Source organism: Canis lupus, chromosome 27 (assembly GCF_003254725.2).
Source record: "Canis lupus dingo isolate Sandy chromosome 27, ASM325472v2, whole genome shotgun sequence".
NCBI lineage: Eukaryota > Metazoa > Chordata > Mammalia > Carnivora > Canidae > Canis > Canis lupus.
The window spans coordinates 3,161,112-3,174,646 of NC_064269.1; the positions used below are offsets into that span (position 1 = coordinate 3,161,112).

A 13,535-nucleotide genomic window follows, 5' to 3' on the forward strand; every position below is an offset into this window, starting at 1 on the left:
GAGGGCAGGGGGATCCTCAAGCAGACTCTCCCCTGCTCCGCGGAGCCTCATCTGATGCAGGCTCCATCCTAGGACCCTGAGGTCGCGACCTGAGCTGAAACCAAGAGTCAGTCGCCTACCCAACTGAGCCACCCAGGCGCCCCGGGACGTTGGCTTTTATTCTGAGAACAGAGAGGGGGAGGCAAGGGGAGGCATCCAGGTGAGGGATGGTTGCATTCAGGATAGATTTAGAGGCTGGGGTGGGGAGGGGGTCGGCGGTGACCGGAGGGCCGTGGAAGAGGCCGGGAGGGGAGAGGTGCGCAGCCCGGTACAGGAGTCGCAGGAAGGAGGGGTGACCGGCTGAGCTGAGGGCTGCCCACCGGTTCAAGCAGGTGGCTGAGCGCGGGCGGCTGCAGGGGCGGCAGGGAAGCCTGGCTGGAGGGGGTTCGAGAGAGAACCAGGTGGAGGAACCAGGAATAAATAGGACAGCGTGGACGTGGAGGAGGCGGGAGGTGGGCAGGCCGGGCTGGGGGGGGGGGCACTCGTGGTGGGAGGGGCTGTGCGCGGTCCCGAGGCCTGGATGAGCAGGGCTGAGTCTTGCCTAGATTTCCGGCGGCCCAGTGTGTGCGTGGAGAGGCAGTCTGTGGCACTACGTGGTCGGAGGGACCAGAGAAGCCTGTGATGTTCAGGGACAGGAAGCAGGGAGGGCAAGCAACCCGCCCCGCCCGAGACACGGGGAATCACCCCAACGGTAACATCCCCGCGACCATTGCCATTCCCGGAGCTCCGGCATGTGTTCTAGTCCTCTCTTTCTTCCTCCCCTCCCCTCCCTTCCCTCCTTCCTTCAAGATTTGGTTTTATTTGAGAGAGAGAGAGAGAGAGAGAGCGCGCGAGCGCATGCACCTGCACAAGTGAGGGGGGTGGGGGGGCACGGGGGAGGCAGGCCCCCCACTGAGTAGGGAGCCTGATGCGGGGCTTGATCCAGGACCCCGGGATCATGGCCTGAGCTGAAGGCAGACACTTAACCGACTGAGCCACCAAGGAGCCCCCCCCCGCCCCCATCCTCATTGCCCCATCGCCCTCCCCTCCCCCTTGCCACCTATGCCACCTATTGCCAGCTCTGTACCCATCTCCAGCCTAGGACTGAGCTTGGGGACAGGGAGGGAGAGCTCCGACCTGAGGAGCTGATCCCGGCTCCCCGTTCACGTCCTTGCCTGACCACAGCCTGTGGAGGCGGGAAAAGCATCAGCCAGAGGGAGGTGGCCCCTTCGGACACGGCGTCTCCCCCCTGGGACTCAGCGTTGGGTCAGTGAACACCGTGGGCTTAGGCGGGGCTTGTGGACGCAGGGACAGCTCCCGAGGTGCCAGCCCCTCCTGGCCAGCTCAAGGGCCCCAGGGCCCGGGGCCTTCCAGCCTCAGACACATTCTAGGTGCCTTTCACCTGATCTCTCCTGTTAGAGGATAGAGGCCCCGAGGGTGGGTCACAGTCTGGTCCAAGTGTCGCGTCTCTCCGGACGTCGGGCACACGGCTGTCCTGAGAGCGTCTGCCGGCTGCTTGGCAACAAGCCGGGGTGCGGGGGGGCGCTGCAGAGAACGGGCTGGAGCCCTTGCAGCATCGAGTCCTGCGGCCGCCCCTCTGGCCTCCTTTGGCTCAGAACCCTTTACTGAGCCCTGGCCACGCAGGGCCCTGTGCCAGGCCCGGGGGCGTCCCCAGGCAGGGTCCGGGGGCCCAGCTGTGTTGGGGGCTGCTCTCCGGCCTAGACCCGGGCAGAGGCTCCTGTGCGGCAGGTGCAAGGCTGCGGCAGGTGACCAGGCCTCGGGTCCTCTCATCACCCCAGCTGCAGTCACTGGGGGTTGGCACGAGGAGGCAGGGCCCAGGGGATAGGGGGGGACTGCCAGGCGGCCAGAGACCCCCCAGGGCACCAGTGGTGAGCAGTAGACAAAAAGCCTGGGACAAAAGGCCTGTGGGAGCCGCGGTGAATAGATTAATGGGATTTCCAGAGGCCGCGACAATGGGAGTCTCCCTCCGGCCCCTTTGTCCCGGCTGAGATAATGGAGCCCGAGGAGCTTGCCCAGGAGGGCGGCCTTGCCCATCCCTCGGGTCTGCAGCGGCCGCAGCTGCCCGGCCCGACGGTGGGTAACGGCATCTGGAATCCGAGAATTTCTCTACGATCCGGAAGGGGTGTCGGGGCTCCTCAGGGAGCCGCAGGGGCGCTGGCACCGCGGGCGTGGGGCCCTCCCCACCGCACCTCGCACAAACCTGACCTGAAACGCTTCCCGGGAGAGAGGACTGTGCCGTCCGCCCCCCACCCGACCGTCCTTTGCCCCTGAAGCCAGGGAGGCTTAGAGGGGCCCGGCCTCGCCCCCGGCCACAGTGAGTCGCAGGGAGTCGCGGTGACGGCCGGGGGAGGGGAGGCCGCGGGCGCCCAGGCCTGTGCCAGGGGAAGACCCTCTCCGCGCCCGGCCGCCCCTCCTCGCTCTGTCGCCGCGGCGCCAGGTGCTCGCTGCGGACACCACGTCGGGGGTTCCACAGGTCGGCCTCCTGGGTCACCCCAGCTGGGGCTCCGAGAGGCTGAACCGTCTGCCTGGAGGTGGCATCAGATCCCACAGGGTGAGGGCTCCGAGCCGTCCGCCGGGTGCCGTCGCCGGGCTGCGGCCAGGGCCCACGTCCCGGGACCCCCTCCCTTGGCTTTGACCCAGTCCTGGAGGGGCTCACAGACTCAGGAAACCAGTTCTCCTACCAGGTCGCCAGGTTATTGTAGAAGGACGTAGCTCGGGAGCGGCCACACGGCAGAGGCACCTGCCGCAGGCCCGCGTGCCCCCCCCCCGCCCCCGGGGCTCTCGGACCCTGTCCCTCTGGGGTGTGGCGGAGGCGCCTTGGCGGAGCCCCGGGGGGTTAAGTCACTGGCTGTTGGTGACTGGCCTCAACCTCCAGCGCCTCTCCCTCGGAGGGGACTCGGAGGTGCGGGCTGTGGGGTGTGACTGTGGTGTGACCCCGTCGAGGCCAGTTCCTCGGGCAACCAGCCGCCACCCGGAGATCACCCAGGGCCTTTCCCGAAGATCGCCTCCCCGACATGAGCTCAGGTGTCCCGGACAGGGGCTTCTGAGTAGCGCCCCCACTTCACCTTCATGGCTCCAAGGCAATGCCGGGCCCGAACCCAAGAGCCACAGGGGAAGCGCCCCCACTGCTCTTACACCTGGGGCGTGGGGCGCTGCGAGTCCGGAACAGCAAACAAAGACTAGATGCGTCTCGTATCATCACCCAGGCCGGCGCAGCCTGTGTCAGGCCGGGCTCGGGGTGCTGACCCCGGGGCACTGTTTGGGTCACTTGGAAGACAAACCACTTCTCCCACTCGTCCTGGAAGGCTTCCTAAACACAAGGGTTGGGGGTGTTTAAGGGAGACCTAAAGACTTCTTCCCTTCCCTCCAGGAGCCCCCGCATTACCCCGGGTGGGTGCCGGGAGTTTGAAGGCTGTGGCGTGGCGGAGTCGGGGGGCGGGGGGGGGAGTCCCAGTCTCCTCCGCGTGGAGTCGGCCTTCAGGGCTTCAGGGCGCTGCAGAGAAAGAGCCGCATCGGGAGCCTGACCTTGTGGCCTCCCCAGCAGGGCGGCCGCGAGAGCCCCCGGAAGGTCGCACCCTGGCATAGGGACCTGTCAGCCCAGCCTAGGGCAGGGGACCTTAGGAGGGGCAGCTTCTCCCGGGCTGTTTTGCAGCGAGGACGCCAATTCTCCTGCTTGGGGAGCATCGCCCGGGATCCCCCGGAGGCAGAGGCTTCCGACCGCAGATTTGAGGGCAAATGCCCAGCGGCGGACGCGCAGCCACGTTCCCAGGCAAATACAGAAGCGTGTGTCCCTAGGAGCAAGGAAACGAGCGTTGGAACCGGCTGTCTCGGCTTCGGGTTTTCCTTGGCCGAGAACCGCGGGCTGGGCCCCGGGCTCGTGCTGCTGCGGTGAGTCGGGCCGCGCCAGCCGTACCACGTTGGGCGTCCTCGTCGCCCTGTACTCAGTCTCCTCGTCTGTAAAGTGGGGATGGCAACAGCAGTAGTTACCTCATAGAGGCCTCGCGCAGGCTACGGAAGAGGACACGTGGAAGGCGCAGAAGGGGGGCTGGCTCTGCCTCTAGGGCCCGGTGCTGGGAAGGGCCGGGTCACCTCAGAGCTGACAGGAACCTCCCTCACAGAACATCTCCCAAGTTCCCCCAAGCCCAAGGGAGTCCTTTGGAGTCACTCGGCCAGGCGAGGCCACTGCTTGGGCTCCGACCCGTACCATTTGTCATACTATCTTGTACCCCACCCAGGACCCCATGTTTTATATCCATTAGCTTTTAAAATCTTCGTGGCCGCTCTTCAAGGCGTGTGCTACGCGCTTCCAGATGCAGACATAAGGCTCAGCGAGGCCAGTTACCTGCTCGGTCACGCACAAGGCCCCGAGCCTGGAGTCAACCCACGACCTAGCACGGGTCCCTGGACCCTTCCTCCCTTCCCGGCTGCTGTGGGGCATCGGAGTGTGGCCCGCGATCCGAGGACGCCCTCCGGGTGGGGAGGCTCCGGGGTGGGGGTCAAGGGGCGCCAGGGCCCCGGGGCGGGGGGTGGCACGTGCCGCCCGTGGGCTCGGGGCCTGCGCCGTGGGCATCCGTGTGCTCCCAGGGCGGGTGCCCGCGGGCGCTCGGGCAGGGCCCCTCCTTGCCTCCCCTGCCCGCTGCCGTCCTCTCCTCTTCTCGCCGTCCTTGCTTGGCGGCCGGCCCCCTGTTCTGCCCTGGGAAGGGGGGAGACGGAGCCTCAGGTGTAGCGTGGGTGCCTAAGTGCAGCGGAACTTGCTGGCCTGCTCCCGCCCCCCGGTGAGCGGCCTTACGGACCCCTAGCGGGGCCAGGTGGGGGGGCAGAGGGATGGACCGGCGGCTAGCGGGGGATTTCGGGTCCAGGAGGCCTTCCTGGAGGCGGCACAGAACTCAGCTTGCCGTGGCAGGGAACGGACGCGGTGTGGGGGGACGCATGGCTCACGGATGGGGCGAGGTCCCGCGGCGCTGGACTGGGGTCAAGGCTGGGTGGATGCCCCTCAGGCCTACCGCACTACGAGGTGTATGTGGGTGGAGGCCAGGTGAAAACGGAGGGCTGCACGGGGGGCAGCTGTGCCCCTGGCCCAAACGGGCAGGGAACCCCTGGAATGGCAGGGCCAGTCTCCCAGGGGACCGAGGGGAGGCCAAAGGCGCAGCCTGAGGGGCTGGGAGCCCCCTAAACGGGGCTAATCCCAGGGGAGGCGAGTGGGGCTGCAGCTGCGGGGAAAGGTTTGCGGGGCTGGTGACCAGCGCTTCGGGTCTGCGGGGTCACAGGAGGTAACCTCGAAGCTCTGCGCATCCAGAGCGCTGGGTGGCTCAGTGGGTCAGGCGTCTGCCTCTCAATTTCGGCTCAGGTCACGATCTGGGGGTCATGAGATCGAGCCCCACTCTGAGTGCACAATTGCTGAGCTGGAGCTGTTCAGTGACAGCCGGGCCTGGATGTTTGGTCGTGAGGGTGGGGACTTGAATGGGGGCTGCTGCGGCCCCGCAGGAGCCGAGCCAGAGGGGCAGGGAGGATACCGCGGCCCGCAGACGGAGGGGAGCGGCGGGTCTGGCAGGGGGCGAGGGCAGTGCGTGTGCCTGAGTCTAGATCCAGAGCCTTCCTCCCTGTGTCTGTGCCCTTCTGGGAGGGGTTGTGCTTTCCCCCAGCGGGCTAGGGCTAAGTGTGATCAAGGGCAAATCTCTTTTTTCCATATTAAGGAGCCAAAGCACAGATAACAGTAAATAGGAAAAAAAAAAAAAGGTTTAGGGTCCCTTGGGAACACAGTATTTGCATTTGTAGAACTTTTTAAAAAAATACTTTAAAAAAAAAGATTTTATTTATTTATTCATGAGAGAGAGAGAGAGAGACAGGCCAAGGGAGGAGCAGGCTCCCCTCAGGGAGTCTGACACAGGACTTGATCCAGGGTCTTCAGGATCACACTCTGGGCTGAAGGCGGCACCAAACCGCTGCGCCACCCGGGCTTACCCCCTGCCCAAAGACTTACTAGACAGAAGACAGGGGTGGGGGGAAGAGGGAGAGAGAAATCTCCAGCAGACGCCCCGCTGAGCGCAGAGTACAGTGTGGGGCTCGATCTCGTGACTCCGAAGTCGCGACCTGAGCCGAAATCGAGGCAGACGCCTGACCGACTGAGCCACCCAGCGCTCTGGGTGCGCAGAGCTTCCAGGTTATAACCCCGCAGACCCGAAGCGCTCGCCATGTCCGACGTCCCAGGAGGTTGCCCCCTTGGCCACCAGGTAAGGCCTGCGTCCCGGGAGGCCCCTCTCGGCAGGATCTGCCTCCACGGCCCTCACACTCGGCTCTCGGCTCTGCTCAGAGCCTCCTGCCGCCGGTGGCCAGCATCGCCTCCCAGCCGGAGGGGAGACACCTCGAAGAACTCTCCTTCCCTTTTTAGCTTCGGGATCTACGGCCCACGCCCTCCTCAGGGCAGTGGGGACGAAAATATGGTTTTATCTTCAAAGAGCGTCCCCTCCCATTGACAGCGGGTCACAGCCACCAGAGGTAGCGAGACCAAGAGGTGGTGCCTCAACAGGCTGCTGCCTCTAAGGACGGCTGTGGAGAGCCCCAGAAGCCACTTGGCCTTGGCCTCATTGGCCCCCCCCCCGTGGGCCCCCCCTTCCAAGGCTCCGGTGACCCACAATTTCTTAGTATCCCCGCCAGGCTTGCAGGGTACAGTTACCCGGGTTGCATACTGAACACAAACCCTCCCGGAGGGGCACGACTCACCCTGCGGTCGCCGCAGTTTGTAGATTGATTGTCAGAGCTTTCCAGAAGGTGGCAGTAAAGTGTCTTGAGGAAGGAACAGGGTGTGAGCGAGCCCAGCCCCAGCTTTCTGAAGGCCTGCCTGGCCAACCTGGCCCCTCACCTTCCACAGTCCAGGCCCCCCTGCCAGGCCTTCCCAACCAAGCAAGGCACATATCCCTGAGCCCCACGGCCCATTCCGCACCCCACGAAGGATGTCGTCCACCTGCCTGTCTCCCACCTGCCTACCACCATCTCCTTCGCCCTTGGGTCTGCCCCTTGCCCACCCAGCACGGTGCCTACTGCTCGCCCCTAACGACGGGGAGGGAGAACGTGAACCTGTAAGTCTAACGCGTCTCATCGGAAGCTTGGGCCTGAGAGGTCGTCACTGGCGCAGCGGCCCTGGAATGCCCCGGCCCGGGCAGTCCTGGAGATTCAGGCCGAGCCCTGGAGCCACGTGCCCGGAGGGCGGTCCCCGGGCCTGAACCCCGTCTGCCGGGCTTTGGCTCGCGCCTCCGCTGGTGCTCAGGGCTACGAGAGAGCTTCCTGCGGAGCCTTCCTGCCAAGCGTGTGGCCAAGAGGACACTTGGTTACAGGGCACAGGTGTGCTTCCTGAGGTCTACGGGGGCAAGTTCCAAGACTTCCCTGCCGGCAACATTTGTGCTTCTTTTGAGTACGGTGGTGTTTTTTTGTTTTGCAAAGTTATTTGGTTCCTGGGAATCTCAGAAACAAGTCTGTGACCCGCTTCCTATGACGTGTATTAACTTCGGCCCATCTTCCCTGGAGTAGGACTGGTCTCCCCGAAGTGCCGGTGTCGCGTCGTGGGGAAACCCGTCTGGGGTGCGGGGCAGGTGGCAGCCGCCTGGGCGCACAGCCAGCAGGTGCAGAAGCGGGTCTGGAGCCCGGGTGCTCCGACTTCAGGCGGCGGAGATGAGGGCGTGGAGAGGAAGTAAACGCTCCGGGTTGGCCCTTGGGGGCTTTCCAGGAACCCTGAGGCTCTGCCCACGATCGGGCAGCTCCGGGAGGCTGAGGTGGTGCGTCTGCAACGCCTGGCGGGTGGTGGGCGAGCGGCAAGCAGGACTCACTGAGTGAGCCCCACCTGGGTTTGACTACTCCCTGCGGCGGGCGCGGGCGCGGGGGGGTGGGGGGGTCTCACCCATGGCCTGCCCCTTAACTGCATTAGGTTTGAAAGTCGGGACCGGCGTTCTAGAGGGCAGGGCTTGCGGGGCTGGGACAAAACCACCATCATATTGCCTCCGAGGTGAAGTCAGGGTCACACATACTGTGTCTGCCAGGTGTCTCATAGGAAAGTATTTTCAGATGGCTTTAATCCTGGGATGCGCTGGGCAAGGCAGGTGGCGCAGACGGGGTGCCCTGGAGGGTGGCCCTGGGGGTGTCCCCGGCAGGTGGCCCTGGAGGGCAGTCTGGAGGGTGACCTGGGAGGGTGGCCTGAGGGGTGCCCTGGGGGTGGCCCTGGCGGGTGACCTGGGAGGGCGGCCCTGGAGGGTGCCCGGGGGTGGCCCTGGCGGGTGACCTGGGAGGGCGGCCCTGGAGGGTGCCCGGGGGTGGCCCTAGCGGGTGACCTGGGAGGGCGGCCCTGGAGGGTGCCTGGGGGTGCCCGGGGGTGGCCCTGGAGGGTGACCCTTGGGGGTGCCCTGGAGGATGACCTGAGAGGGCGGCCTGGAGGATGGTCCTGGGGGTGCCCCCCGGAGGGCGGCCCTGGAGGGTGGCCCTGGGGGTGTCCCCGGCAGGTGTCCCTGGAGGGCAGTCTGGAGGGTGACCTGGGAGGGTGACCCGGGAGGGCGGCCTGAGGGGTGCCCTGGGGGTGGCCCTGGCGGGTGACCTGGGAGGGCGGCCCTGGAGGGTGCCCGGGGATGGCCCTGGCGGGTGACCTGGGAGGGCGGCCCTGGAGGGTGCCCGGGGGTGGCCCTGGCGGGTGACCCTCGGGGGTGCCCTGGAGGGTGGCCCGCAGGCCCTCCGCAGCCGCCCCCCCTCCTCTGCCCGCAGCTCTGTCGAAGATGCACTGGACACCGGAACACGCCCAGCCGCTGAGCCAGTGGCCGGAGCAGCACCTGGACGTCTCCTCCACGACCCCGTCGCCGGCCCACAAGTTGGAGCTGCCCGCCGCGGGCCGCCAGCGCTGCCACTACGCCTGGGCGCACGACGACATCTCCGCCCTGACGGCGTCCAACCTGCTGAAGCGCTACGCCGAGAAGTACTCGGGGGTCCTGGACGCCCCGTACGAGCGCCCGGCGCTGGGCGGCTACGGCGACGCCGCCTTCCTCAACGGCGCCAAGGGGGACCCCGAGGCCTGGCCGGCGCCCGAGCCGCCCTACCCGCTGGCCCCGCTGCACGACGGCCTCGCGGGCGCCAAGCCGGGCGGCGGGGGCGGCTCGGGGGGCCTCGGGGGCGCGCCGGCCTTGGCGGGGGGCCTGCCTGAGCCCCTGTACGCCGGCAACGCGTGCGGAGGCCCCGCGGCGGCGCCCGAGTACGGCCCGGCCTACGGCGCGGGGTACCTGGCGCCCGGCTACTGCGCGCAGCCCCCGCCGCCCCCGGCCGCGCTGCTGCAGCCCCCGCCGCCGCCGCCGCCGCCGCCGCCCCCGCCCCCGCCGGGCTACGCGCCCCCGGGGCCGCTGTACAACTACCCCGCGGGGGGCTACGCGGCGCAGCCGGGCTACGGGGCCCTCCCGCCGCCCCCGGGCCCGCCCCCGCCGCCGCCCCCGGGCCCCTACCTGGCCTCGGGCCTGGCGGCGCCCACGCCCCTGCCCGCGCCCCCGCCCGCCTCCTACGGCTTCCCCGGGGCCGGGGCCGGGGCCGAGGCCGGGGCGCTGAAGCGCAAGGCCGCCGCCGAGGGCGCCGAGGGCCGCTACCGCAAGTGCGCCTACGAGCCCGCCAAGGGCCCCCGCGGCCGACGGCGCCCCCTACCCCGCCGCGGACGCCGGCGACTGTCGGGGCAACGGGTTCCGGCCCAAGCCGCCGGGCGCGGCGGAGGAGGCGGCGGCCAAGTACGGCGGCGGCGGCGGCGGCGGCGGCGGGGGCCCGCTCAAGGGCCTGGGCTCCCCCGCCTACGGCCCGCAGCTCGAGCCCTTCGAGAAGTTCCCGGAGCGCGCGCCGGCGCCGGGCCCCCGCGGGGGCTTCGCGGGGCCGCCGGGGGAGCCCCCCAAGGGCGCGGCCCCCGGGCCCGCGGAGCTGGCGGCGAGCGAGATGCTGGACTGCGGGCCGCCCGTGCAGTGGGCCGACGTGGCGGGCCAGGCCGCGCTCAAGGCGGCGCTGGAGGAGGAGCTGGTGTGGCCGCGGCTCCGGCCGCCCGCCTACCCCGGCGGCCCGCGCCCCCCGCGCACCCTGCTGCTCTTCGGGCCGCGCGGCGCGGGCAAGGCGCTGCTGGGCCGCTGCCTGGCCACGCAGCTGGGCGCCACGCTGCTGCGCCTGCGCGGGGGCTCGCTGGCCGGCCCGGGCGCCGCCGAGGGCGCGCACCTGCTGCGGGCCGCCTTCGCCGCCGCGCGCCGCCGCCCGCCCTCCGTGCTCCTCATCAGCGAGCTGGACGCGCTGCTCCCGGGCCGCGACGACGGCGTGGCGGCGGCGGCGGCGGCGGCGGGCGCGCTGCAGGCGCCGCTCCTGGCGTGCCTGGACGGCGGCGGCGGCGGCGGCGGCGCGGGGGCGGGGGCGGGGGCGGACGGCGTGCTGGTGGTGGGCACCACGGCGCGGCCCGCGGCCCTGGACGAGGCCACCCGGCGGCGCTTCGCCCTGCGCTTCTACGTGGCGCTGCCCGACGCCCCGGCGCGCGGCCAGATCCTGCAGCGGGCGCTGGCCCAGCAGGGCTGCGCGCTGAGCGAGCGGGAGCTCGCGGCCCTGGCGCAGGGCACCCAGGGCTTCTCCGCGGCCGAGCTGGCGCAGCTGTGCCGGCAGGCGGCGGCCGGGGCGGGCCTCCCGGGGCTGCAGCGGCCCCTCGCCTACAAGGACCTGGAGGCGGCGCTCGCCAAGGTGGGCCCCAGGGCCTCCCCCAAGGACCTGGACTCGTACGTGGAGTGGGACAAAATGTACGGCTCGGGACACTGACGGCGCGCCCGGGGGCCGCGGGGGCAGCCGCCCGTCGGCGCGGGACCGTGGCCTTTACGCTCGCGGGGCCGGGGGAGGGCGGCGGCGGGCGGGGGCCGCCGGCCGGGGCCGCGTCGCGGGCGGGAAGGTGCTTCTGCCGGGCGGATCGACGCCACGTGCGCCGTGTACTCAGGTTTCTCCTATTTATTGCGGACGGGAAGCTGCGCAGACCCGGGACGGGCCGGCCCCCGGGGCCTAGGAACTCCTGCGCCCCCGCCGCGGCCGCGCCACGGCCCTCTGGTCTCGGCTCGCTGAATCCCTCCCTCCTCCCCCTCCCCCCTCCCTCCTCCCTCCTCCCTCCTCCCTCCCCCCCTGCATTCGCGTGGTTCTCTCTCTCCGTGGCGCTGTCACTGACCTCCTCGCTCGCTGGCCCTGGCCCTGTTTCCCTTCCGCTCCCCCCTTCCCCGGCTCTCCATCCATCACCCCCGTGCTCCTGTCCCCATCCCTTGCTTTCCAGCCTGTTTCTCTTGGTCCTTCTCATTCAAAAGAATGCAGTGTCCGTCCCTTGGCAGGAGATCTAGAAGTCCAGGGGCCGAGGAGGAGGGGCTGGGGAGTTCCCTCCCACCCCGTTATCCCTCACCCAGCTGTATCCTTGGGTCTTGCGGGGGGAGGGCTAGCAAAAAAAAAAAAAAGAAAGAAAAAGAAAAAAGAAAAAAAAGAAAAGGAAAAAAAACACCCAAAGAAGGGTTTTTGTTTGTTTGTTTGTTTTGAGGGGGAAATCCCAGAAATGTAGCTTGTTTAATATTTTAGGCCTCTTATTTTTGTAAGATGTGTAGAATTTGCTGTTTTTCGTTTTATTTTGACAACTCAGGAAGAAACTGACCTCAGAAAGAATGTTAGACTTTGGCTGCTCTCCTGCGTGTTCCCTGCCCCCGCCCCCCCACCCCCTTGCCCAGGGAGCAAATGCTCCCAGAAGTCCCGGACAGTGAAGGTTGTGGGGAAGGGGACAGGAAGACCCAGAGCCCCGCTGAAACCCCTGCTCTTCCTGGGACAGAAGCGGAATGTATTTCTAGGGCTTCCTCCCCGGTCAGGCTGGAGGCAGGGGCGTAGGGAGTGGTTTGTGGGATTTGCGAGAAGAGGTAGGTGGTCCTGCTGCGCTCCTCCTGAGCCCCATCCCCCAGCTAGTGTTCTCTGTTTAGGGCCATCCCGAGGGATGCTCCCTGCCCCCTCTTCCGCCCCAGATCCAGAAAGAGAGGGCCCGAGCGGGAAGGTGCCCTGGGCAGAAAGGCCCCCCAGAGGCCGTCTCACGCGGTCCTTCCTTCCCTCGGCAGCGGTCCAGTGTGACGCGTGTTAGGAGTGTTCCCTCCAGAGAGAAGCCGGTGTGGCCACGGGTCTGGGTGGGCACACACCCGACTACAGCCTCAGGTTCCCTGTGGGTGGGGGGGCTCCAAGGAGGAGCGGGCACCCGTTACAGAGGAACCCTCTCTCACTACCCCAGGGTCCTAGCTTGGGGGATTCGGGGGCTGCCAGAGGGTGAAGGAGACGGGCACACTGTTTTTCCCTGACCTTGGGGGTTTCCCACCCAAACTTTGCACCAGAAGCCAGGCTTGGGGGCCCTTCCTTGTGAGAACAGTGTTCCTCCCCTTCCCAGCAGCCTTCCCTTGGTGGGGCTTCAGCCTGTCTCTCTCCCCCTCAGGGAGCCCATCTCACAACTCTGACCTTTGCTCCGAAGTAGGGTGCACGTCCTCAGCCCCCTCCTGTCTCCCCCCTCCCCTGCTCGCCCGCCCATATAGCTCCTACAGTCTCTGTACCATTTCCCACTCCCAGCTGGAAAGGTGTCCATGGGGGACATTTCAGGTGCCAAGGTGCTGAGGGCCTGTGCGGGCCTAGGGGTGCTAACGGGAAGGCTGCTGTTTCTCCCTCCTCCTCCTCGGTCTTTAGGGCCCCCTCCCCTCGGAGCTGGCTGGCTGCAGGGCTTTGGTGCCTCGCAGGCAGTGGGCGCTGCCGTGAAGGGCCCTTGGGGAGCAGGGCGTGAGGAGGTTCTCTCAGGTGTGTGTATGTGGGGGGGGATGGAGGGCATGGGGAGGTGGGGTTGGGATCCCAGCCTTCCCTTCAAGAGGCAGGCAGCTGGGCGTCGCGGGAGGAGCTCACGGAGACCCAGGGCCGCCACCGCCGCCTCTACTGGCCTTGGGGAACTTTGCACAAGGAGACAGCCCCAGGCTACTAGCACCTACCTCGTGGGCACTGGGCGGGTGGGAGGGAGGGCAGGTCCAGCTCCGGCAGTGCTGGGGGGGCATACCAAAGAATCCAGGGGCAGGGGTTGGGGGAGGGCAGACTTGGCAAGCTGGCCCTCCTCTTCTCTACCCAGCCTGGGGTTGGGGTCCTCTCCTCCAGCTGTAACCAGTTCTACCTCATTTTGCTGCGTGTTGTACATGGACGTATTTATCTCCTGTCTGACGATGCTCTGCAGTTGTGGTCTGTCTACCTCAGAAGAGACTGTATTTTAAAAGAAAGTATTACACAGTATTAAAGCGATGACATGTGGTTTCCAGAGGATTTCTTGGGGGGCATCAGGATGTGGGGGGCCCTCTGGGGAATGCCTGGGCATGCATCCAGGTCTGCCATGGGGGTGGCCCTGTGGGCGCTTCTAGTCCTTTACTTGGGGACTCCTGTTACTCATTCTGGGACCGCAAGTGGCTCCCAGGCACGGGCAGGTGAAAAGCCCC

General features: G+C 67.5%; 2 protein-coding genes across 2 annotated transcripts in view; one reads left to right on the top strand and one right to left on the bottom strand.

Annotated features, from left to right (window-relative positions):
• The window catches only part of LOC112667275 (basic proline-rich protein-like), a 37,086-nt gene extending 30,057 nt beyond the window's left edge, over nucleotides 1–7,029 (bottom strand). The window contains exons 1-9 of the mRNA XM_049102824.1: nucleotides 7,024–7,029; nucleotides 6,760–6,822; nucleotides 6,327–6,436; nucleotides 5,553–5,583; nucleotides 4,829–4,907; nucleotides 4,577–4,732; nucleotides 3,758–3,993; nucleotides 3,425–3,532; nucleotides 3,242–3,349 (exon numbers count right to left, since the gene is read on the bottom strand). Of these exons, the coding sequence (XP_048958781.1) occupies nucleotides 3,242–3,349; nucleotides 3,425–3,532; nucleotides 3,758–3,993; nucleotides 4,577–4,732; nucleotides 4,829–4,907; nucleotides 5,553–5,583; nucleotides 6,327–6,436; nucleotides 6,760–6,822; nucleotides 7,024–7,029 (897 nt within the window). The remainder of the gene's footprint in view (nucleotides 1–3,241; nucleotides 3,350–3,424; nucleotides 3,533–3,757; nucleotides 3,994–4,576; nucleotides 4,733–4,828; nucleotides 4,908–5,552; nucleotides 5,584–6,326; nucleotides 6,437–6,759; nucleotides 6,823–7,023) is intronic.
• The window catches only part of FIGNL2 (fidgetin like 2), a 28,752-nt gene extending 15,398 nt beyond the window's left edge, over nucleotides 1–13,354 (top strand). The window contains 2 exon segments of the mRNA XM_025458839.3: nucleotides 8,782–9,671; nucleotides 9,673–13,354. Coding sequence (XP_025314624.1) covers nucleotides 8,793–9,671; nucleotides 9,673–10,830 — 2,037 coding nt within the window. The 5' untranslated portion in view covers nucleotides 8,782–8,792 and the 3' untranslated portion in view covers nucleotides 10,831–13,354.
• Nucleotides 13,355–13,535: the final 181 nt, after the last annotated feature.